General features: G+C 38.2%; 2 protein-coding genes and 1 pseudogene across 2 annotated transcripts in view; all 3 read left to right on the forward strand.

Moving 5' to 3' along the window:
- The window catches only part of LOC120413262 (guanine nucleotide-binding protein subunit beta-1-like), a 71,956-nt gene that overhangs the window by 38,320 nt on the left and 8,884 nt on the right, over nt 1-24,752 (forward strand). The window lies entirely within an intron of this gene.
- Nucleotides 75-14,446, forward strand: LOC120413269 (guanine nucleotide-binding protein subunit beta-1). The gene is made up of 3 exons (XM_052710748.1): nt 75-523; nt 773-875; nt 8,614-14,446. The coding sequence occupies exon 3, from the start codon at nt 8,914-8,916 to the stop codon at nt 9,934-9,936; it is 1,023 nt and encodes a 340-aa protein (XP_052566708.1). The 5' UTR covers nt 75-523; nt 773-875; nt 8,614-8,913; the 3' UTR covers nt 9,937-14,446.
- LOC120413261 (uncharacterized) lies at nt 20,621-22,144 on the forward strand (annotated as a pseudogene).

The following is a 24,752-nucleotide window of genomic DNA, read 5'->3' on the forward strand; positions in this document are numbered from 1 at the left end:
ATTTTCCCCCAATTGGCGGCCACGGTCCGATTTTCGCCCGCGGTTTCGCCGCGCGCATGCCCTCTGCCACCGAAAACCACACTCCGAAGGATTGCTCCAGCGCTAGCAGGCAGAATTGTAGTTTTTCCAAAGAAATCGCAAGTGTCTCCGGACGTCGTGTGTTCCGTTCCGTTTTTTTCGGGCTTGTCCGGTGAAGAAAACTATCGGAAAAGGGTTCCGCCGTGAGCGTCCGTCCGCTGGACCAGCTTTGTTTCGTGTCGTACTGGCCGGATTTGTGGTTTCCCCGCAGTGGCCACTTCGGTTCGTGTGAGTGTGTGCGGGTGCGTGTGTGTGTTCGTTCGTTTCTCGGGTGGATTTTTCCAACCTCTGGATGTGACTGGTGAAAAGTGAAGGATTTTTCACTGCAGGAAAATCGCCGTACCCCGGAGAGAAAGAAAGAAACGATGTACTTCCGCTGGATGTTGGCCAGGAAGCAGTGCCACTAAGTGCTCGTCGGGTGTCCGGAATCCCGTTATGCAAGTTGGTAATTGTCGTCCGGAACGTCTGGAGTGCCGTCTCCAGGTGGAAGAAATTTTCACAGTCTCTAATTTGGGACATTCCTTTCTTTCGATTTTCCCCCTGCTGCTGCTGCCGTCATCGTCGCCGCATCGATTCTTGGGCTTGGCACCGCCGCTCATTGCTGCCCGTGGCCGCCCCATGAAATTCCGATTTCGGAACCGGTCCTGTGGACAACCCCCTTCCCCCTCTCATCCCCGACCCGCCCGTGAAACAGGTGAAGAAAATTTCGAAAAAAGCTGAGGATCTGATCACGTCGACGAAGCAGGCGACGACGAGACCGAGGACCGAACCCACGAAGGAGGAGGCCCCAAACACGCGTGAGCGAACGTGACAGCAATAGTCACACACACACACACACACACACACACCTAGTAGGTAGAGTGGTAGTAGTAGCAGCTTCACTGTGCGTAATGCGTGAGACTGCCGAAAGAATGAGCGAGACAGACAAACTACCGTCTCTCTCCCTCTCTCACTGTTGGCTCTTGGAGTCTTGGATTTGGGGGGTGCAACCACCCCTCTTTCCCTTGTTGGTATGCTATAGTGGGGCCATTTATAATTTTTCCAATTTTCCGTTTCGCCGTTTTTCCGTCCGACGACGACGGCACACCCCCTTCTCCGGCGCGTAAGCTTACACCTCTGACGCGTCCCGCCCGTTGGGGCGACATATTGGCACTATGATGTGTTTTTTTTTGTGTTTGGTTCTTTTTTCGTATGCTAGTGTTTTTTTTTCTGTGAAAATTTGGATCAAAATTGGCAATTGGCGTTGAGTTTGCCAAACCCTGAATTTCCATGAAATTTGATAGTTCGATGAATTTTGAACTACCATAAACTACCTTAAATTGGATTTTTTTCTCCTAGCGTCACATTTTTTTGGAGATTTTTTTTTTGCAAACTGGCAGGTTAAAACATGTTTTAATCAGTTCGAAAAGTTCTAATTAGCATTCAATTTTCTTCAAATCAAGGCCAAGGAAAACAAAAAAAAAGGGCCTTGAATGGATTTTTGGGTGAATTTATATTTCAATTCTATTAAATTTGAAAAACATTATATTTAAATCTTCTCAAATGTTATTTCAGTTTATCTAAGTTTTTTGATGATCTGATTTAATTTAAATATTATTAAAACGTTGCATATCAAAATTCTATTTGAAATACTTCGTAGATCCGTGTGTGCAAGCGCTAAGCACGGCGTGTTTTCTGTGCAACCTTAAGGAGAAAAGATAGTCATCGCTACATTCAAATGTGTCTTATAGGAAAATTTTCTTAGCTTTCCAATGCTTCTAAGAGCGAAATGTGTCATCGAGAAAATTCTTAGAAATCTATATTTTATGTTTTTGGTTTTAAAATCTTTAATCATATATTGGGAACTTTTAAATAACAATTTAGGAAACTTGTCAAATGATGCGTTTCATGTGTCATTTACTCATCAAATTTGGTAAGATAAGACAATAAACAACTTTGTAGAAGGTTGCAAACATTTTTAAAATGAAGTTTTATCTGAATTTTTGAAGATATGGGATTTATTTAGAAATTAAAATCATTAAACCGTATTAAATTATGATTTTTACAAGAACAAATAGATTATTACATAATTGTTGTGTACAAATAACACCGGTCTTCTCTGATTCAGCTTGCAATTAGCTGATACAACCGACATTTTTGCAGGTTTGAGATTGATAGGGTATTATTAGATTTTTATGAATAAATATCATATTTCCTAAACCAAATATTATCCAGTTGCATGGATACAAAACATGTTTAATTCTTGAAATTGAATTGCAAACTAGTGTTGTAAGCTTCAGGAGAATTACTTTGTATGAATATGTTAAGTTTTTTTTGTATGAAATGATCAAGGAATTAGCAATATTTTAGAAGTCTATCTCTGTTCGGCCAGGGGCCGACTCCGCGGGGGCCAGAACCACCAACTCACCGATTCCTTCCAGCAGCAGACGAAGCGGACGACCAGCGGACCAGAGTTCGGGGCGGTATAAAAGAAAACACCGGATTCGAGTGCTCCGAGAGGCGACTTGCCTGCTCGGAGGCTTAAGTAGAAAGAGACCGTTTTATTGCACTTAACTTAAAATGTAACATTTGTTCTTAAATCTAATCACTTCTTCAATCACAGATCGTTCAAATTGTAAATAAACAAATGTCAAATCTACCCTACGTTGTGTTTGTGTATCAGTGTGGTGACATTAGTAATTCACCACACTGCTTTGGCGAGGGGTACTTGTTTACACAGTACAAAGAGGAGTTAGGGTGGAGTGGCCAATGGTTTGCTGCAACAATCTCTTTTTTTTAATGTTTTATATATACCTTGATTTTTTTCAAATAGTTTGGAAAGGAAGTTTCAGTTTGATTTTTTTTTGTCAAAATATGTAATATTCAATTTTTGTTCAAACAAAAAAAAAGTTTGTGACTGTGTTTTCAGCATTCTGTGTTGAAAGACTCGAGTTTTGTCGCTACTTTTAAGTGCATTTCAACAGTAAATATTTTATAAAATTTTAATTGTTTTTTATACTTAAAAAAAAGACTTTTGAACAGTAATAGGTAGTAAATTTTCAATTTTAAATCATGTTTGAATTTATGTTCCTGGTTACTGTTTGCTTAAGAAAATATCAAATAAATTCTTTAAAATCCAATAATATCATTAACAATTATAAACCTGCCAAAATTTCGGTTGAACAAGCTAAATCAGAGCAGACACGTGATATTTGTACACAACAATTATGTAATAATCTATTTGTTCTAGTAAAAATCATAATTTAATACGGTTTATGATTTTAATTTCTGAATAAATCCCATATCTTCAAAACTCAGTTAAAACAAAATTTTCAAAATGTTAAGCGGTTTGTAATCTTCTACAAAGTTGTTTTTTGTCTTATATAGCACATTTTGATGAGCAAATGACACATGAAACACATCATTTGATAAGTTTTCTGAACTGTTAGTATAAGGTTTCCAATAAATATTAAAGGAATTTAAAACAAAAAACTTAAAATACAGATATCTCAGAAATTTCCCGATGAAACATTTCGCTCTTAGAAGTTTTGGAAAGCTGAGAAAATTTCCTATAAGACACATTTGAAAGTAGCGATGACTATTTTTTCCTGAAAAGTTTGTTCTAGAAAACACGCCGTGCTAAGAATACTTCATTTCGATTTGATGTGACTATTCATACAGCGGACCATTTTTTTTGTTCGGTGGGGCCTATCATTTACAAATTGTTTCAAAATTATGCTCATCTTTATTCATCCATTTAATTATAAAAATATGAACACTATTAAATTTTCAGCTATAGAGAGAGCAAACCTATGCAGCTGAAAATGCAATGATTTTTGTCGAAATGGATCAATTATATTATATAATGGGACATATCATCCAAAAGTTGTTGACCGAAATGTCAGGCAAATATTTTCTAACGTCGCGCCAAGATTCGATTTCCCGGTTCCGGTCGCTTATGATTTTATTTATTAAAACTGCTTCATAAGAAGAATTTTCTCATTAAATTTTATGTAAATTACATTTTGTAGCTGAAAATCATGCCAAAAAACAAGTTAAATTAAACATGAATCAAGTTATATGTAGCATAGCACAGCATAGCATTGGTGTCTACCCGTAGATGCTACTTCGTTTTTTTTCAAATTAAATATGTCTTTATTGAACTTTCTTATAATAATTACATTTCTTTTACATGCTAAATGGTATGGCTTAATGCTCTTCATATTTGTTGTATTTTTCGTTTTATTATTAACTGTTCACATTCATTTATTAACTTCAAATTGTTATACATTTTTGCATTGAATTGAATAACGTCATAATTAGAATTCCCGGACGCTTCGAAACCCGGACACTTCATCTTGTTTTATCAATTATTTGGATATAAGTTCGCATGATGAATGTCAAAACTGTTTTAAATGATGAATTCCATCATGAACTAACGTTTGTTTGAACGCTGTAGTTAATGCCAAAACAATTAAATACAATAAAATTGCGAAACATTTCACTTGAAATATTTCATAGGCGTTTGAAGCACCATGAAGGCAAAGCAGAAATTTATGGTTTCGATTTCCTTAAATTCTAGCAAATTTTAATATAAACTATCGATTGTTTTAATGTTAACAGTCTATTTGAGACCTAAAGAATGCCATTCACTAACATTTCAGTCCAAATTTGAGCGATTCATAAGTATAATCGATTGTCCGGAATTCGAAGCAAAAGTGTCCGGATTTCGAATCAGTTTTTATCAGTGTCCGGGATGATCCGGAATGACAACAAGTCATTTTAATTTTCAAATTCTGATGAAAAATTGTTAGAAAAGACATATTTTGCTTGCATTTTCTTGAAACTGACTGTTTATACTACGTCCCGATTATCATCATTTCTACATTTCCAACTTATTATATGATTTTTTGCCAGCTATAACAAAAATGATATGCTATATTTGGGTAAAAAAAATCACTGTAACAACTAATCCTATCTTAAAAGTAAATAAAAAAATTCTTTGAATTATTCAAAATCAATAGAACGAGTAAACTACGAACTGTATTCTAAGATAAATCCTCCAAGCGTTTTTACTTGTTCCGCACGAGTTTTGCAACCACGCAGTGTTGTTGTCATCTCGATGAAAATGTTCAGAAGTTCTTGTGGTGAAAACAGGTCACTGCTGCCTTCATCCGTTGATGCTGGCTGGTTTTCCCTCGGTTGCTGACTGAAGCCAGGAGGAGTTGATCACGTCATCTTGAAGACTTCGATCACGTTCAACTTAAGAGTTTTGAGCTCTTCTTTCAGCACACTCACATCCATGTCGTACAGGCCACGGAGGACCTGTTTCATGGGGCGTTTATCTGGATCGTCAGGATCTGGTACGTTTCGCCGAATGTCGTTTCGCCGAATGGTACGTTTCGCCGAAAGTCATTTCGCCGAATGGACGTTTCGCCGAACTGAATAAATTTTTTTTTGTATAATTTATGCTATTTGTTCGATGCAGTGCAATCTTGTAATTCACTCATGCAAACTTGAGAAGGAGTGGCAAGATAATAATATAATAATTTAAAAAGTAAAGACCGTCTCATGTTTAAAGAATGCAAAAACTCACAGATATAATACAAATAATTTGCTTAAAAAATGAAGAATGCAAAAACTATCACAAATTTTTCTAAATGCTGTGCTAAAAATAAAAAAAAACTGCTCATTTTTGAAAGATTACAAAACCTAACAAAAATTATATAAATAATATGCTTAAAAAACTAAATATACATAAACTCACCAAAATAATTGAAAAATCTGCCAAAAATATAGAATGCAAAAACTTACAGCAATTTTGCAAAATGTTGTGCTGAAAACCAAAAGAACTGCTCATGTTTTAAAGAATGCAAAAACTCCCAAAAATTATACAAATAAATTGCTTGAAAAACAAAGAATGCAAAAACAAACAGAAATAATTTAAATAATAAGCAGCCAATTAAAAGAACTGCTCATGTTTCAAAGAATGCAAAAACTCACAGGAATAATTGACAAAAATATGCTTAAATATAAAGAATGCAAAAACTAACAAAAAAATCCGAAATGTTATGCAAAAAATCAAATCATGCTCATGTTTGAAAGAATGCAAAAACTAATAAAAATTATACAAATAATTTGCTTAAAAAACAAAGAATGCAAAAACTTACAGAAAATTTTCAAAATGATATGCTAAAAATAAAAAATAAACTGCTGAATATAAAACATGTTTGAAAGAATGCAAAACCTCCCAAAAATTATAGAAATAATATTCTTAAAAAACTAAAAATGCATAAACTCATCGAAATATATGAAAAGTATGCCAAAAATATAGAATGCAAAACTAACAGAAAATTTTCAAAATGTTATGCTAAAAATAAAAAAAATAAACTGCTCATGTTTGAAAGAATGCGAAAACTCCCAAAAATTATACAAATAATTTGCCTGAAAAACAAAGAATGCAAAAACAAACAGAAATAATCAAAATTATAAGCAGAAAAAAAACTGTTCATGTTTGAAAGAATGCAAAAACTCTCAGAAATAATTTAAAAATTTGCATGTTATAATGCATAAACTTATAAAAATAACATACTAAGAAACAAAAAAAAATTTTTTAAGATTGCAAAATCACCTTTTAGGGACATTATACTTTTTCAAAATATTGTAATACAATTTGTGCCCATAAAATATATAAATTTGTTTTACGATTATTTGTCAATTCGGCGAAACGTCCCATTCGGCGAAACGTCCCATGCGGTGAAACGACATTCGGTGAAATGACCTTCGGCGAAATGACCGTCGGCGAAACGACATTCGGCAAAATGTCCCGCACCCGTATAATACAAGAGGTGCCCAAAAATGCAAACATTTTTCAAAAACTCGCTCCAAATAATTGAAAATTTTGGGCTATTGCATAAAAATGGTATTTCAAGTAAAAAAGATGATTTTTAAGGAAAATTCAATGCTTATCTATTTATTCATGAGATCAAACCAGTAAAATTAGTTGTGGAAAAAATATTTGTCATGAAAACTATATTTTCTGCATTTTTTTTCATTGCAACCTAATCATCACAATTAATCATAATTATATTCTCTCAAACTTGTCTCAGATACAAATTTAAAAACAATTTTAAGGTTTAGGAGAATGGATTAATTTTACTCACTATGGCCAAACACTGTGATTAACTTACTTTTCAACAAAAAAGTATTTGTAATTGTTTTTTGATATTTTGTATGAAGACAGCTTACAAATTTAGAAAATTTAACCATTGCTGTTTGATTGATATTCTATATTGTACGATCAGTACCTTGATGGACACGGTTGTTGGAAACGACCGACGAAATAGACGGCGGGCCAGATGCGGGCATAAAAATGTCAAAACCTCTCCCCCTCTCACTTCGCCTCACCCTCCAGCTGCAGCTTTGTTGACAAACAAATGGAGCACGCGGTCGCGTGATGGCGGCATCGAGCCAAAATTAGGGGTGATCATATGATCAAAAATTGAACATTTTTCAAGAAAAATAATATTTTTCCGGCTGAACAAAAAAAATTGTAAGCATGTTCAAACAATTATTCCTGATGTCGGAGAAGTGATTAAAAAACAAAATTTTAATCCATAATGTTTCTATAACTTTAACTTTTTCACTCCAATTGAGAGCCCCTACCGTTTCCAATGACCGTGAGAAGATGCCACAAAAATCCAGCTACCAACTAAATCCACAATACAATTTTGCCGCAAAATAAAAATCAGAAACAGGGCCAGATTAATTTTCGATAAATTTCATTTCGGGAATTCCCGGGAAATTTGTTTCTCGGGAATTTTGTAACACCGGGAAATTGGGCGCTCGCAAATGTCTGTGCGTCTGGGTTGGGATTTTGATCAAATATACACGGAGAAAAAAGAGTTACCAAAATCGTGAACAAGCGTTCATGAAAATGGGAACAAAGTGTTCAATTTTGAGAAACGTACCACGTACATTCTCCGTGTAAGCACTTGATTTTCTCGGCTTTCGCTGAACGAATTTTGTGCGGATTTGTACATATTTTTGCCTAAATAATCTAGCCAAAGGATATCTCTTGAGATTTACCAAAATTTTCAATTTTTCATGTCACCCTATTGAACAATCTTTGACAATAGTAAATTGGTAAAAGTTACTCTACAATTTGAATCTAAATTATTTAAATTAAATATTTTTTTATAGAGGTAAAATACTAAAAAAATGTATTCAGTTGTGGATGATTGGTCTCGGTATTTAAATTAAAAAAACCGTTCACACATTATAATTTAAACTCACAAATATCACTCATTTCAAATGCGTTACTTTAAAGGTTATCCTCAATTTACATTTTTCACAACAAATTAGCTTTTTCGCGTAAGCATTTTCGCAACGAATTTTCACGCATTTTCTGCTACTACTACAACAACTACCTTCCACTACTAGCACCCACCGACCACTTCGCCGTGACCCACAAGTTGAAGGACACAGACTGTCCGGTGTCCGCCGTGGTGGTGCCCATTAACGCAAGGTTTTCCTCCCTTTATCTCGCACACATAGACCCCGAAACACCTGAAAGCTCCCCCCGCTGCGCCTCTTTGAGCCAAGGACAAGGACAAAGGAGTAGCAGAAATCCAAATTAACGGCCGGCGTTTGTAGCTTGTACCGTGTTTAGTAGTAGTTGTAAGTGGGATTAGTAAGACGGGACGAGGTGTTCACGACGAGGTGAAGAAAAAAACATAAAAAGAACGTGTTCATTACCTTTAGACGACGGCGACCGTTAGCTTGTAAGTGCACGCTCTCTCTCTTAGTCACTCTCGGAGCTTTTGTATTAGGACGAGTTAGGTTACCTTCGATAGAATGAACGAGCTAGAAGCATTGCGACAGGAAGCGGAAGCGCTGAAGAATGCCATCCGGGACGCCCGGAAGGCGGCCTGTGACACATCGCTAATACAGGCTACCAACAACCTGGAACCGATCGGGCGGATACAGATGCGTACGAGGCGCACCCTGCGCGGTCATCTGGCCAAGATCTACGCCATGCACTGGGGCTGCGATTCGCGGAACTTGGTGTCCGCCTCGCAGGACGGCAAGCTGATCGTGTGGGACTCGCACACGACCAACAAGGTCCACGCGATCCCGCTCCGGTCATCCTGGGTCATGACCTGTGCGTACGCCCCGTCCGGGAACTTTGTGGCGTGCGGTGGCCTGGACAACATCTGTTCCATCTACAACCTCAAAACGCGCGAAGGCAACGTCCGGGTGTCGCGGGAACTTCCCGGCCATACCGGCTACCTGTCCTGCTGTCGCTTCCTGGACGACAACCAGATCGTCACCAGCTCCGGTGACATGTCCTGTGGGCTGTGGGATATCGAAACCGGTCAGCAGTGTACATCGTTCCTCGGACATACCGGAGACGTGATGGCACTGTCCGTCTCGCCGCAGTTCCGTGTCTTTGTGTCCGGAGCGTGCGACGCGTCCGCCAAGCTTTGGGACATCCGGGAGGGCCAGTGCAAGCAAACGTTCCCGGGGCACGAGAGCGATATAAACGCCGTTACATTCTTCCCGAATGGGCACGCGTTTGCGACCGGTTCCGATGATGCCACCTGTCGGCTGTTTGATATTCGCGCCGACCAGGAAATGGCCATGTACTCCCACGACAACATCATCTGCGGTATCACCTCGGTGGCATTCTCCAAGTCCGGTCGTCTGTTGCTAGCCGGCTACGACGACTTCAACTGCAACGTGTGGGACACCCTCAAGGCGGAACGGGCCGGAATCCTGGCCGGCCACGATAACCGCGTTTCCTGTTTAGGCGTCACCGAGAACGGAATGGCCGTCGCCACCGGGTCCTGGGACTCGTTCCTGCGGGTATGGAACTAAGCTATAGGCGTTTTAAAATTTACCACAAACTTTAAAGTATGTACTTACCAAAATCACACAATTTTTTATAACAAAAAGCATAAAGAACCACAAAATACACACAAACACAAAATAAATTAGAGCAAACCAAAAAAAAACATTTATTACTAATATCTAAATAAGATAACTTAAAAAAGATTACAATTTGTAAAAAAAAACAACAACCAAACCAAACAAAACTACTATTAGAGATGTGAAGCGCGAATTTCGTTACTTAAAAAAAACACACACACACTTTAACAAACACGCAAACTACACACTACAAAACAAAAACACAGAAAAAAAAACCTTCCAGCATTTCTAGAATCGTGTCGCTGATTGTGCCGAGGTGAGTGGAATTCCGTTCGAAATTAAATGATTCGAAACAATTAAACTTAAACTTAATCGTAAAGCATATAGATATGAGTACCAAGCTACATACACAGACACACAGACAGAACACACACACACACACACACGCAAACTCGCTATAGAGCAAAGCAGTAAAACAACAAAAAAAAGTACATCTAGGTAATTAGTGGAACACACATGTATCATATATCATAAACAGAACAGAAGAGAGAGAAAATTAAGGTAAAGCAGCAAAAACAACAAAAACAACAGCACCCAGTGTGAGTGCTACTCGATATAATGAGAGGAGAAAAGATCGAAAGTTTTGTCGTCGTTCCCGTTCTTTCTTCTAATTTAAATTACACGCTACCTGTCGGTTACGTCACTTTTGCACAACAGCCGGGCTGGGCTGGAAGAATACGCGGATGGTGGTGGCTAATTTTAGCACCACTGAATGATAACAGGGGTTGTTGCGGTGTTTAAGAATATGCTAAAGGTTTTTATTAATTGCTTTCTTTTTTTAAGGTTGTTTGAACAATAGTGTGATGATTTGATGTACAATTATGTGGTTATTTCGAATTCCGATTGAATCAACCTGATGTTTCGCATCCTGCAACAATCTTCACTGATGGCGTCAATATTAGTATTCTTCAATCTAACTTTTGCATTATTAGATTTTAATTCTAGTCAACAGATTGCGCTAGTTGTCAGCAGAATTCAACTGGTCATTCATTCATTCATCATCAGCCATCTTTTTGTCTGTGTAAAAGGCTTTTCCAAACTGAATTTCAAACAAAAAAATCGAGGTTTGTAGATAATTTATTAAATCAGAGTGTTTTTTTTTTCTTGAGGAAACACGACCGTAATGGTGAATTTTGTCATTCATGACCTGGGTGCTGAAAAGATAGACTGCGTAACGTGATTTTCGACAGCTCCCCACTGCTCCCCACTAATACAGTTGCACTACAGCTGTAAACATAAACAAAGTAGAAGGCTATGTTCAAGCTCAAGCGTGACATATTTTTTGCTGCTTAAGTGAATTGTTTTGAAACATTTTGGATCTGTTGATATTGAAGTTTTCGCTGAAAAATTAAGTGCTTTGCGCTTTTTTTCTTCGTAGACTATACGATGGGAAGCCAAAAGAGGCCTTTTTTCCACGTGATGACAAAACAAAATAAATTAATAAAATTGCCACTTCTTGGTAGCATTTTGCGAACAGTAAATTGGTTCCGCTTTGGCAGTTCTAAATTGAGGCCGCTTTGCGAAACACTATTCTGCACCCAGTTTATGACCTAGTTTGTATTGCTAAATTTTCTTTAGAGGAAAAAATGGTCGAGACTAACTTCCAGCCTGCCCGCGCCACTTGGTTATGCATATTAGTTGTATTTTTCTTGAAACGCTTAAGTGGCTTTTTTGTAACCAGAAATAACTCAGATTTTGTTTGGATCGAACTTACTGAGAAAATAACAACGCCCGTTTATTTTATCGTCTGTCGATAACGATGATGGTTACTCAAACAGAGCTTTTCAAGCTTTAAGTGCTTCATATGCACTAAACAAAGTTTTTTTTTGATTTGTACTGAAAATTGAAAATTAAAAAAAACAAAACAAGTTTTTTTTTAATTTGTACTGAAAATTGAAAATTCTAAAAAAACAAAACAAATTTTTCATGCATTTTTCAAACATTGATAATATGAATTTCTTGCAGGAAGATATGCCCCAGCATAAGCATAAAATTCGTGCCAATCCTAAAGGAGCTATTACACTACGGCAAACAAACTCGCACTTTTTCGTGTTTGACAGTTTGCCAAACTCGCAAACTTGTTTGCGGCAAACTCGCAAACAAAGCAAAATGTATGCAGGCTGACGTTTGTACAAACAAATCCAAGCAAACAAACAAAGCAGGCAAACTGTCAAAAAGTGCGAGTTTGTTTGTTTGTTTGCCGTAGTGTAATAGCTCCTTAACAAAATTTGGCTTCACAAACAAACGTAAATCATTTAATATTTTAATCAAAAATCTAGCAATCGCTTCTAGCTAGTGCCATCTAGTTATGATGTTATGAACACCAATGAAAGGTAGTGTTTGTGCGTACAATCTCAAGCAACTGTCCACCTGACTAATGTCGTGATGAGTTTTAGATCATTCAAATTGATCAACCTTGTATTGATGATTGGTTGTTAAAAAAAATTGCGTCTGTTTCTCTGTGATTTTCATATTTAAAAAATATCGATATCGTCGATGAAGCTGCTTCCGTGATAACATTATCGTTAGCAGACTGAATATTAGTTTTGAGTGAAATTAATTCAAAGTTGAACCAAAACTCGGTTGAAATTTGCCAAAGAGAAACCTCAAAGTTTGGTGAAATTTATTCAAAATTAACTCAAAACTGATTGAAATTTTCCGCAAATTTCAGTGGAAGCATCAAGTTTATTTTCAACAAAATCTGAGTGGTTTTGGATGAGGGTGTAGTTGTTGGAGCTGGAACCCTTTAAAACCTTGGTACAAGTACCACGATTAGGTAGACGCGTGGGCGAACGAACCTAGGACTGCTTTTAACCTAAGTCACTTCATTTTGTTTCAAACGTACATTTAGGGTTAAGTGAAAACAGTTTATTATATTTATTAAAGTGAAAATCAACTTAAAGTTAGTAAATTGTATTAAGAGATAAGCTTAGTTTAACTGTTCAATTCGATGTGCTGTGCAAACTGCTGATAATGCAGGAGAACGAACTCTTTTGTTCTCAACAAATTTGCTAAAAAAGCAGTAAAACTTGTTGTGCAATAAGACTGGTTGAGCTTTCGCAGTTCAGCTTTCAGATTCGATTGGAGAAGTTACATCTAACGACTCTACTGCGCACAATGATTTATGGAAACTCAAATATAGGTTTGAATCAATTTGTTGAAATTGAAACATTCCCACAAATTGGTTCCTGACCTAAATGGAAAATTTCGCACACAAGTACAGTATTCTATCTTTTTTACTCAAATGCTTAAGAAACCCGTAACATATTTTCAAATAATTTCGCACAAGAAAAATAACCGAATAACGAACGAATAAACATTACCATCATACAACATTGTCCACTTTAGATAACCCAGTTAGTGTAGAGAAAAGCAACATAGAGACAAGTTGCTTTTATTCTTTCTCGAGAAAAAAAAGTAAGCGTTTAAAAAACCATACCGAAACAAAAACCCTAAAATTCAAACTTCCCAGCGCCACCATCAGAGACAAACGGACAAGGACGAGTGGCTCCCAAAAAACAGAGAGAGGAGAGCAAGAGTGCAGGGGCAAGCCTTTTTGATACTGCTGCTGATGAAAGCACTTCGAGGCTGGTCCTCCTAACAAGAAACATAAGAAGAAGAAGAAAACATTAAGTAAAATGCGAAACAAAAATATCACTAAACAATAAAACTACTAAAAATAAAATTTGGCCCCGCTGGAAAGTGTACTAATTGAGCAAAGAGTCATGGAATAATTTCTAATAAAAGCTACGCCGGAGGAAACATTTCAAATTTGTCACACCCACAGTTCGTCTTGCTTTCTTGCAGAACAAGGTACCACGTCAAGTGAGGCTACTCGTCTGAATCAAAAATTTCTGTTCACTGTCCACAGAACCAAGAAAATAAAAACTAAACGCAAAAACCACCATTTCGAGGTGGAAATAGTTGCAATGAAACCACAAATGCGCCCCCTCCCTCCCCTCGCGGTCACAATATCGGTTGAGAAAGAGAGACAAACGAGATAGAGAGAGCGAGCGGTTCAAGGAAGTTTAAAACAAAAAAAAACCCATAGTTATCGATCATTACTGAGTATATCTAGTCGTGAAAATGTGATGAATGTGTAAAGAAAACAAAACAAAAAATCAACCTACTCTGAGCAGAAACAAATTGAAGGAAGAAGTTGGAGAAAGTCGCAAAATCATAACTACATAAGAAAATCAATTTAGTAAATGATATAGAACTTAGCACAAGAAGTATATTGAAAAATAATAAAAATACAACAGAAAAAAAAACAACTGCTAAAATAATACAGCAAAACCAGAATGATCAAGTACATAAAGTAACACGCTACATGTAATTGCCAAAAAGGAAAAACTCATCAAGAGAGCAAATAAATTCGCATAAAATTGAGGAAAAATAACTAAGGTTGTTGCATTATTCCACCTTGATGACATCGCTTCCAACAGTGTCTAACTCGAAAGGTATGTAACTAGAGAAATTCTCCGCCAAATGGAAATGGATTTTATTAATATTTTTCGATTTGGTTCAAACTTCAGCAACTTGCCATTCTGAAGTGACAAAATAGCTTGCTTTTAATCGTGCAAAATAAGAGTGGTCATAAGTTCATTATAGGGGAAATATGCCCATTTTAAGCCTAATAAGCGGTCGTGTTTGAATGATGCTGGGTAACCTGGATTGTTCCTTTAAATTCACTAAAACCAAGTACACCAACGAGTAGAGCAACTTTTTGTGAACATTTCTGCTTATTTTCACTTTTATTGAAAGTTATGCTATTCCTTTGACAAGCATTTAAAAAAATATTTCAAAACTGCATTCTAATCAGTCGAGTGCATTGGGCCACGCCCATTTTTCTATTTTCAGCTTAGTTCTTTTTTTCTTTCAGGGCTCTTTTGGGTCTGCTTAGTGTTGCCAAAATTGATGAAATTTTCAGCAAACAGCATTTATAGCGAAAGTTTCCTGGCAGCACAGGCGCTGCACCAGCATGTTGGTGGTGTTGGTGGCCACCCTTTGTTCTTTATTTGTCTTCGCTCCTCGCTCGGTTTTTTTCAGCCTTCAATTGGAATGGGTAGTCAAAATAGAAACGTCAAAAGACTTAGCGCGTTTGTTTTTTTGATGGTGCTTGCCAATTATTTACATTTTTCGGGATTATTTTTCAAGTGACATCGCATCGCATTGTCCTGTGGCGTCGTGGTTTACACAAAGCCGTCATAGCATACTATGAACAATGCGACACCGGACATCGATCCAATGCGCACCTTGGGGACAGAACGGACAACTCTAATTCTTTCTGGAATGTGTTCATTGGACCATTCCCTACACAACTGTCTTTATTCCGAGTGAATCAATGTTGTCCCCAAACCTGTAGGAACGATTGAATGAAAAGCACAAAAATCCCATAGTAATTTCCTTGTAAACTTTGAACCGCTGGGGACAGGCCAATTCTCAACCAAATGGGCTGACATTTGGCATGAGAGTCCCTATAGGTATCCTCTACAAGAGGAACCTCGGTTTGCCGTAATCTGAGAACTTTTTTGTTTGGTTGAAACACCCTAATATTTCCCCTAGCACTCATTTCGACGCCAACATTTCAATAAGCATCATGTACAAACCATGCGTTTTGAGAAAAACGCATTTGAATGTTGTACATCCATTTTCAATTCCCATTTTTATATAAAAGCAAAATAAAATGTTCTAATGATAACAAACGATGAAAAACGTTGCTTTTATAGATACTTGATCATCCAAATTCAATAAAACATTATTTCCGTAATTTTATTTGAGAAAAACAAACATAACTTCTTTTGAAATCACCAACGTCTATATCACCCTGCTGTCATTGAGGGGGACGCTTTGTTATGATTCGTTTTTCTTCGCCGAATGTACATGGCGCTTTGTTCATGTTGCTTTTTTTTCGTCACGAGGTTTATGTAGCCTTTTGTTTGACAGATTGACAGGGCTATATAAACAGCGACTGCTGATGGCAGAGATTTTGTTTATGTTACTTTATTTAAAATCATGATTAAACAGACTTTACTGAAGTAACTTTTGCTCATTTTTGGTGGAGAGGTAGCTTATTATGAGTACTTTCAGAATATGCAATAACACAGAAAGTGTCAAAATGTACATGATGCTTTTTGAAATGTTACCGTCGATTTATGTTTAAAAAAAAAAGTTGCACTTTTCATCACTCAAATTAATAGCGACAACAACTTAAACAAACTCCTTATAGTCAAATGTTTAAGCGATATTTTATTAGTTCTGAACATGATTACATTACTTCATATTAACAATTTCAAGAATCTTGGTCACTCCTTTGAAACGGTCCGCATCCGGCGCATTACGGCTCCGAACCCGAGCCGCGCATAGTGCACGGCATTCTCCAGCACCAGCAACGTGTAGTACCGGAGGTAAAAGTACTCCCGCGAATCCATAAACACCCGGCACCAGTAGACGATCGAGTTGGCCGTGCGGACGCTCATCTCCCAGGCCGTCATCAGTCCACTCCGGATGCGGTCAACGGTTTCGCGGGCAAAGATCGTTCCCACCATGGCCACCAGCCGGTCCTTACCCTGGCTGGCCAGCTGTTGCCAGTTTTGGTCCTTGAGCCACGCCGGGGCCTTAAACTGGTCACCGTTGGTGCGGTCCAACCGGGGCTTCGGAGGAAGATGGTTGACCACGCTGCTGCCTTCGCCCGCCAGGTTGGGGGCGGATTTGGACGACGCGATGACGAACAGCTTTTTGGTATCGGATGACGGTTCTGGTGAGGATGGTCTCGGTTCCGTGGACATCATTCTGGATGGTTTTTGGTCCCAAATGTGGATCGGGATAAAGCACGTCGGATAGCGTGGCCCGGCGACACCCTTTGCCAGGCACTGGTAGTGGTGGATCAGCGCCAGGGATTTGTGGGATCGGGCAAACATGACCGTTGGCCACGTGGACACGTAGATTGTCGAGGAGAACGTTTTGAAACCTTTTCGAATGACGTTTTTGGCCTGATGAACAAAGTAGACTTTTCAGTTTTGAAATTTTGGCAGTTTTGGAGAAACAATCACGTGGCGTGCTTCGATTGCGGCGAAAACTTGATATGATTTTGCAAAGAAAATTATTTATGCAATTATTTATGATTTGCTTTGAAAAATAAAAAAAAATAATACCAAAGTGACGAATTGGTCAAATGTATCTGAAAATACTAAAATTCAGGAAAAATCAAAGCGGTATATTTTTTAAATAATCCATACATACATACATTGAAAATTTATTTACAAAATAAAATAAAATCTAGCAAATCAACAAAACTAAATTAAGAAATTGCATCAAGAAACAATAACCGCACTTCGTCGCTGACGGCCTGTCTTGTCGCCAAACTTGTCGCACGTGCATTTAAGCAAATTGAGTTAAGGAAGGCATGCATTTTGTGCTGCTCTTAATGCCTCACATTTTGAACTTCAAAGATCTCCAAAATTCAATATCAATCCTGAGACATTCTACAAAAACTTCGTGCATTATTGTCCCTCTTCATATGAATGAATTTTCAATCTTGTCGTGCCATTTTGATAAATACACCATGAAAATAGCTGTGAGTGCGACAACTAGCCAAAGGGATTTAGGCGTGCAGAGGATTTTTGATCGGTATTATAATTATTATAATAGACAACCCTAGACTCTTTGTTCACACTTCGGCTTCGGCCCTATTACAATGTTTTGCTTGATTTAATATATTTAATATATTTAATATGTACTTTACAATTTTCAATAGGAACCGGTGTGCACATTAGGGTGGGTACGGATTTTGAAACGTTCTCAGTTCTGGTGTGGTTCCCCTTGTAGGGCATACCCTTAAGGACTCACACGCCAAATTTCAGCTCATTTGGTTGAAAACTGGCTTGTCTCAAGCGGGTTCAAGTTTACATGGAAATTACTATGGAAAATTTTGAATTTTCGTTCATTCGCTTCTACAGGCCTGGGGAAAACATGTAGAAACTTCTAGGATGGCCAGAAATGAGCGGAATCGTCTGGAGAACAACTTTCCCTAAGAGACCAGGTCGATTCGTCCAACCCCCATCGAGCTCAACGGCAATACATCCGGGGTTTTCGGAACCAACCGTTTTCCCCAGAAAAACATCAAATTTTCCTTAGCATGCTAAGAATGCTTGATGAACACCGCGACGCCACATGTCAAACAGCCACCACGTGGACTAGCATCACCTATAAAAATCACTTTTCATTACTTTTTGAACTATAGAATTATCATTTATGGTGGTCCTGATACTATTTAGCTGTATTCTAAACCTCCAAATAAGAAAAAAAAATGTTATGGTGAAAATTTTACAATCACGTGGTAGCTGTTGACATGTGGCGTCGCGGTGTTCAGCAAGCATTCATAGCATGCTAAGGAAAACGGTTGGTTCCGAAAACCCCGGATGTATTGCCGTTGAGCTCGATGGGGGTTGACCGAATCGACCTGGTATCTTAGGGAAAGTTGTTCTCCAGACGATTCCGCTCATTTCTGGTCATCCTAGAAGTTTCTACATGTTTCCCCCAGGCCTGTAGGAGCGAATGAACGAAAATTCAAAATTTTCCATAGTAATTTCCATGTAAACTTGAACCCGCTTGAGACAAGCCAGTTTTCAACCAAAAGAGCTGAAATTTGGCGTGTGAGTCCCTATGGGTATGCCCTACAAGGAGAACCACACCAGAACTTGATGTGAGAACTTTTCAAAATCCGTACCCACCCTAGTGCACATATACACATTTAGACGGCTGCATTTCAAAAGGCATCATGTACATTTTAACACTTCCTGTGTTATTACATATTTTGAAAGTATTCCTAATAAGCTACCTCTCCACCAAAAATTAGCAAAAGTCACTTCAGTAAAGTCTATTTAATAATGATTTTAAATAAAGTAACATAAACAAAATATCTGGCATCAGCAGTGCCTGTTTATATCGCCTTGTCAACCTGACAAATAAAAGACTACATGAACCTCGTGACGAAAAAAAAAGCATCATGAAAAAGACACTATGTACATTTGCCGACGAAAAGCGAATCATAACAAAACTTCCCTTCCACTTGCAAAAAGCGCCATGTACATTCGGCGAAGAAAAATGAATCATAACAAGAATCGTAACAAAGCACCCCCTCCAATGACAGCAGGTTGATATCGACGTTTGTGATTTCAAAAGAAATAACATAACAAAAGTTATGTTTGTTTTTCTTAAATATAATGAAGGAAATCATGTTTTATTGAATATGGATGATCAAGTATCAATAAAAGCAACGTTTTTCATCGTTTGTTATCATTAGAACATCTTCATTTGCTTTTACACTCAACTCCCGGTGGTTGGTCACTTTTTCGTTTGACACTTTAAGCAAAATATTGTAATAGGGTCGAAGCCAAAGTGTGAACAAAGAGTCTATCCTGCTCACGTCAGTTGATGTTTACATTAGGAACGAGCAGGATAGACTCTTTGTTTACACTTCGTCTTTTTTAGTTTGTACCCCGTTGGTTGGTCAAAGTCAAACTAAAAAGTGATGAACTCGAAGCCAACATTTCAAAAAGCATCATGTACAAACCATGCGTTTTGAGAAAAACGCATTTGAATGTTGAGCATCCATTTTCAATTACCATTTTTATATAAAAGCAAAATAAGATGTTCTAATAATAACAAACGATGAAAAACGTTGCTTTTGTTGATACTTGATCATCCATATTCAATAAAACATTATTTCCGTAATTTTATTTGAGAAAAACAAACATAACTTCTTTTGAAATCACCAACGTCGATATCACCCTGCTGGCACTGAGGGGGGCGCTTTGTTATGATTCGATTTTCTTCGCTTGGCGCTTTTTTCTTGTTGCTTTTTTTTCGTCACGAGGTTTATGTCGAGGTTTATGTAGCCTTTTCTTTGACAGGTTGACAGGGCTATATAAACAGGGACTGCTGATGGCAGAGATTTTGTTTATGCTACTTTATTTAAAATCATGATTAAACAGACTTTACTGAAGTAACTTTTGCTCATTTTTGGTGGAGAGGTAGCTTATTACTAGAGTAAATTTTCAAAAGGTCCTATGCGACAAAAGTAAACAAACTGAGTTATTTATTGCATTACATTCTGCAAGCTGGAAACTACACTCACCGCTAATCCAATTTCTTCAAAGCCTTTTATTTTTAAAGTTATTGATAAAATACAAAACAACCTAAAAGCATTCTTAATAAATTCTACACCAAATAAATATAGGTCGCTTTACCACACGGGAGTCCTATGTGCAATCGAGTGAAACGTGCACATAGAACCGTAGCAAATCAACCTATGAAACATTAATATAATTTTTAATGCTGACGCACATACGTTCATATCAAAGTGACCTATGTACATGTTTACTGAGTTTATTTGAAAATATGTATAAGTCGTTTTTTAATAAAATTATAAAACATAAATATTTTACAATCTTCATATTTGTACAATCCACGCACAACGTGTAGTCATCAGCTGGAAGAGAGCATGAAATGTTTCAATGCTGTCAAAGCAAAAGAGAGAAGTTCAATTCAACCTATCTGCACTCTCTCGAATTTGACAGATACTACCACCCAAAAACATGGGAGCATAACACCAACAAGGCAGCATAAAAAATCATAAAATTTGTGCATATAGGTCGTTTTGTACGGTTTAGTTTTTTGTTGTTTTTAAAGGCGATTTTTCATTGATGGAGGTAAGTCTTCATAAAATAGATAAGTCAGTTTTTTTTTGAAGGAGTGGAGTGATTTGGAGAGAGTTTTAACAGGTTTTAAAGTGAGAGTGATGATTATTTTTTGTTTGTTTAATTTTTCCCAGAAGTGTCGAGGTGTGCAAAACGCCGCATTATGTCCGGCACGGAACCGTAGTCCAATACAAGCAGAACTCGAACAAGATACTTATCCGGAAGTTGCCGTCTCCAGCTGTTGATCGCGGGTGCTGTTCTGGTGTGAAATTACCTGCTGATGTTTTACTGCGCTCAGCAGTGTTGCTGGCGGAGTATAGTGACATCATTCTTCGATGTTACGCTGATCGTACCGCTAGTGGTAAGTTCCTCGGTATTTTCCTACTGTGAACAATTGCTAAACTCACACCTCCAAATACAGCACATTTCGAACGAAATTTCCGCCTTGCACGGTGGCCGATTCGGATCATCTCGAGTGGAATTCTGGAATGAGTGGAACGAAGTGTTGGGAGCGGGCAATCGTCTACGTTCCAAGGAATCCCTAAAACTGCCGGCGGTGCCAGAATCCAAGCTGAAGGCAACGAAGGCTAAGTTGTTGGCCCACCCGGAAAATCTGCGCCGCTAGCTGCAGGCCGTCAAGCTACTCCGCGTTAGGTAGATCCTGCTGCGCGCGGCCAAGTACACCAAGAAGTATGCCCGCATGGAGCATGAGGTGGTGGACAAGGCGCGCGAGGTTAAGAAGGCCGGAAACATCTACATTCCGGGCGAGCCGAAGGTTGCCTTCGGTATCTGTGGTATCATTATCAAGCTGAACAAAGTCACCAAGAACTTGCTGCGTATCACCGCCCCGACATCACCTGGGGCTTGCTTAAGTTCGCCAAGCACCGATACAACCGAATCCCGACTACGGACTTCTTCGCGTGATCGAGCAGATGCTGCGTGCCGCGTACAAGCCTCAACACTCCGACCTGTGACTGGCGCAAGTACAACCACTACGGCGAAGACGGAGACTTTGGCAACCGAAAGGAAAAGATCAATGAGCTGATCAAGCGTATGGTTTACTTAAGTGATACACAGCGCGTTGAGGGAGAGTGTTGAATAAAACAAAACCAGGAATATAAATAAATTAAGTTTGAGAAAATCCTGTATGTTTAGTACTTCATTTAGGCAGCAATCGCGTGTAAGTTGAACTCACACACACATGCGCGGTCATGTCCGTCATCTAGCTGTTGCTACGCGTGTTTCAAGCGCTGGTATTCCATCTTCCAGGGGAACGCCAACTAGACCAGCTGAGTAACGTACAGCAGATCACCCTGCTGAAAACGCTCCTTCTAAATTCTAACTTTTGCGTCAACGAACCGCTGGATGGCAATAATCACCGGAGACGGCACAACTAGGAGCACGATGGTAAACGAAAGGAGAGACGGTCAAATTAACTAGCAGATTGACCAGTACCTGCTACCTGACGAAGGTAATTAGCTAGAAAGCAGGGTTCAGATCCTCTCAACACGCAGTTTACAACCACCCAGAAATTGTTGTCCGTCAGCGCAGGTTCACAGGTTGGATGGAATGATCAATTTGAACAAAATAGCGGTTCCGGAATGACAAGAGTCGACGATGAATGCTGGTGCTTACTGCGTGGACAAATAACATAAATGTAATACTGTCAAAAATGCGATAATAATGCAAAATCTAATATAGTTTCAAGAAACCGCCAAAAACCTGTAAAAAAAAGTTTTTATTCACGTACATTTACCCAACGAGGTTCACCGAGTTGGATAAATGTACGACTCGCTCTGAAAAAATCAAGTTTTTTGCAATTCAAAAAAACACCCTGTGAATGGAATTATAAGTGAAATGTTCATGTAGTTTTTTTCAATTAAATTAAAAAATAACAGTATTACTTTTCGAAATAAGTGCTGAAAAGTTCACTAGAACTTTTCAGCATTTATTTTGAAAAGTGTTACTATTTGATTCTGTTTCTTTTGGTAGAGAAAAGTAGGCATAATGACAGGCAAAGTAAGTAGTGTCGCGACGGAATTGCAAAAAGACAATTTTAAAACAACGCTGAATAGGGAACACCAAATTAAATAGAAATGCAGAGAAGTTCATAAAATTTCATGTTCTTGTATGTTTTTATTCCTGTTAATAAAAAAAGTATGTTAAATGAAAAGAATAATGCTACTTCTATTCATTTTATTTATACAATAATTGCAACAAAGTACTTTTTGAGGCCCCGAATCCCCTACAGGAACTGGGGATGGTCTCGAACGTAAAGATGCGGGTTTTGTTTGTTGGCAAGACTTGTAAACGGAACCATTCCGACCATGCCGGACAACATCACGAAACGTGCCTCGAAAGGTGCACTCTTTTTCCACCGTTTAGACCCTACAACGTCGTCAATCAAATATCGAATATTGGTCAAAATGTAATCTTTGGCGCACTGCACGCGTACGCTAACGGTTAACAGTTTCTATCACAAAGATGCTCAGCCCCAAAAGTCTGGACACGATCAAAACTTTAATCCGGTGTTGATCCGTAACAGGTTACTAGATCCAGCACCGTCTTCAACAGGACGCCGTTCAGGTTTAAGCATGTCGCGGTGGAGACGATTCCCTTCTCGATGCTTTTGGCAGTCGAACAATCGACCGGATCGAGCAAAATGATACGGACTTGCCAGACCGACGACCTTGACCCTGTTCACCGGCTTGGAATGGCCATGCATATCCTGTCGCTCGACATCTTCTTCCGCTCGGTGTACTCGGTCATGACCATTCTGGAAAGAGATTTTTTGAATTAAAAGATTGTTTTGGTAATTTTCAAAACGATTCCACAAACCAGACTTGAAGCAGTTAGTACATAGATTTTTCAAGTCCATGTTAAAGATCAGCATCAGATGAACAGCAAAATCACGACCTGTGGCTGTTGACGGCACTTGTTGATGGTCATCTTGTTCTAGGCTTTCCGCTCGTTGCTGGCTACCGTCCGGGTAATTTTTTGCCAAGTCGTAATCGTCTCCCTGCTTGGAAAATTTAAATTGACTTGATGCATTGCGTGGCCGCGAACCCGCCCAAAATCATCCTTATTGTTGCGTCATGGATTTGTAAACAGTTGACCGAGATTTGGACAAGCTAAGTAGTTTTCCGACGAGATCTGTAATAAAAATTAAGCAGGAAAAAAACGAACAAATCGACGGTAACATTTCAAAAGGCATCATGTACATTTTGACACTTTCTGGGTTATTGTATGTTCTGAAAGTACTTCTAATAAGCTACCTCTCCACCAAAAATGAGCAAAAGTTACTTCAGTAAAGTCTGTTTAATCATGATTTTAAATAAAGTAACATAAACAAAATCTCTGCCATCAGCAGTACCTGTTTATATAGCCCTGTCAACCTGTCAAACAAAAGGCTACATAAACCTCGTGACGAAAAAAAAGCAACATGAAAAAAGCGCCATGTACATTCGGCGAAGAAAAACGAATCATAACAAAGCGCCCCCCTCAGTGACAGCAGGGTGATATCGACGTTGGTGATTTCAAAAGAAGTTATGTTTGTTTTTCTCAAATAAAATTACGGAAATAATGTTTTATTGAATATAGATGATCAAGTATCAACAAAAGCAACGTTTTTCATCGTTTGTTATCATTAGAACATCTTATTTTGCTTTTATATAAAAATGGTAATTGAAAATGGATGCTCAACATTCAAATGCGTTTTTCTCAAAACGCATGGTTTGTACATGATGCTTTTTGAAATGTTGGCATCGAAATAATGAGCTGTCACCGTACTGGAAACTCGAAAAAAAACTTACCTTAACACAAGTTATTCAGCTTTACAACATTAAAACACTTAAAAACGGCAAAAAGCAAAAAAAACAACCACAATTTTCAAAACACGAAGAGTTCTATGCGTACTCGGCAAAATATTATTTACATTGCCGGATAGGATGATTTGCCAGGAACCTATCTGACAGTTGCGGACGAGAGCGCTGATTGGTTGTTTCG

Source organism: Culex pipiens, chromosome 3, assembly GCF_016801865.2.
Source record: "Culex pipiens pallens isolate TS chromosome 3, TS_CPP_V2, whole genome shotgun sequence".
Lineage (NCBI taxonomy): Eukaryota > Metazoa > Arthropoda > Insecta > Diptera > Culicidae > Culex > Culex pipiens.

What these genes read in the sequence shown, in the direction of transcription:
- LOC120413269 (XM_052710748.1), top strand. Translation starts at nt 8,914, where the DNA reads ATGAACGAGCTAGAAGCATTGCGACAGGAAGCGGAAGCGCTGAAGAAT.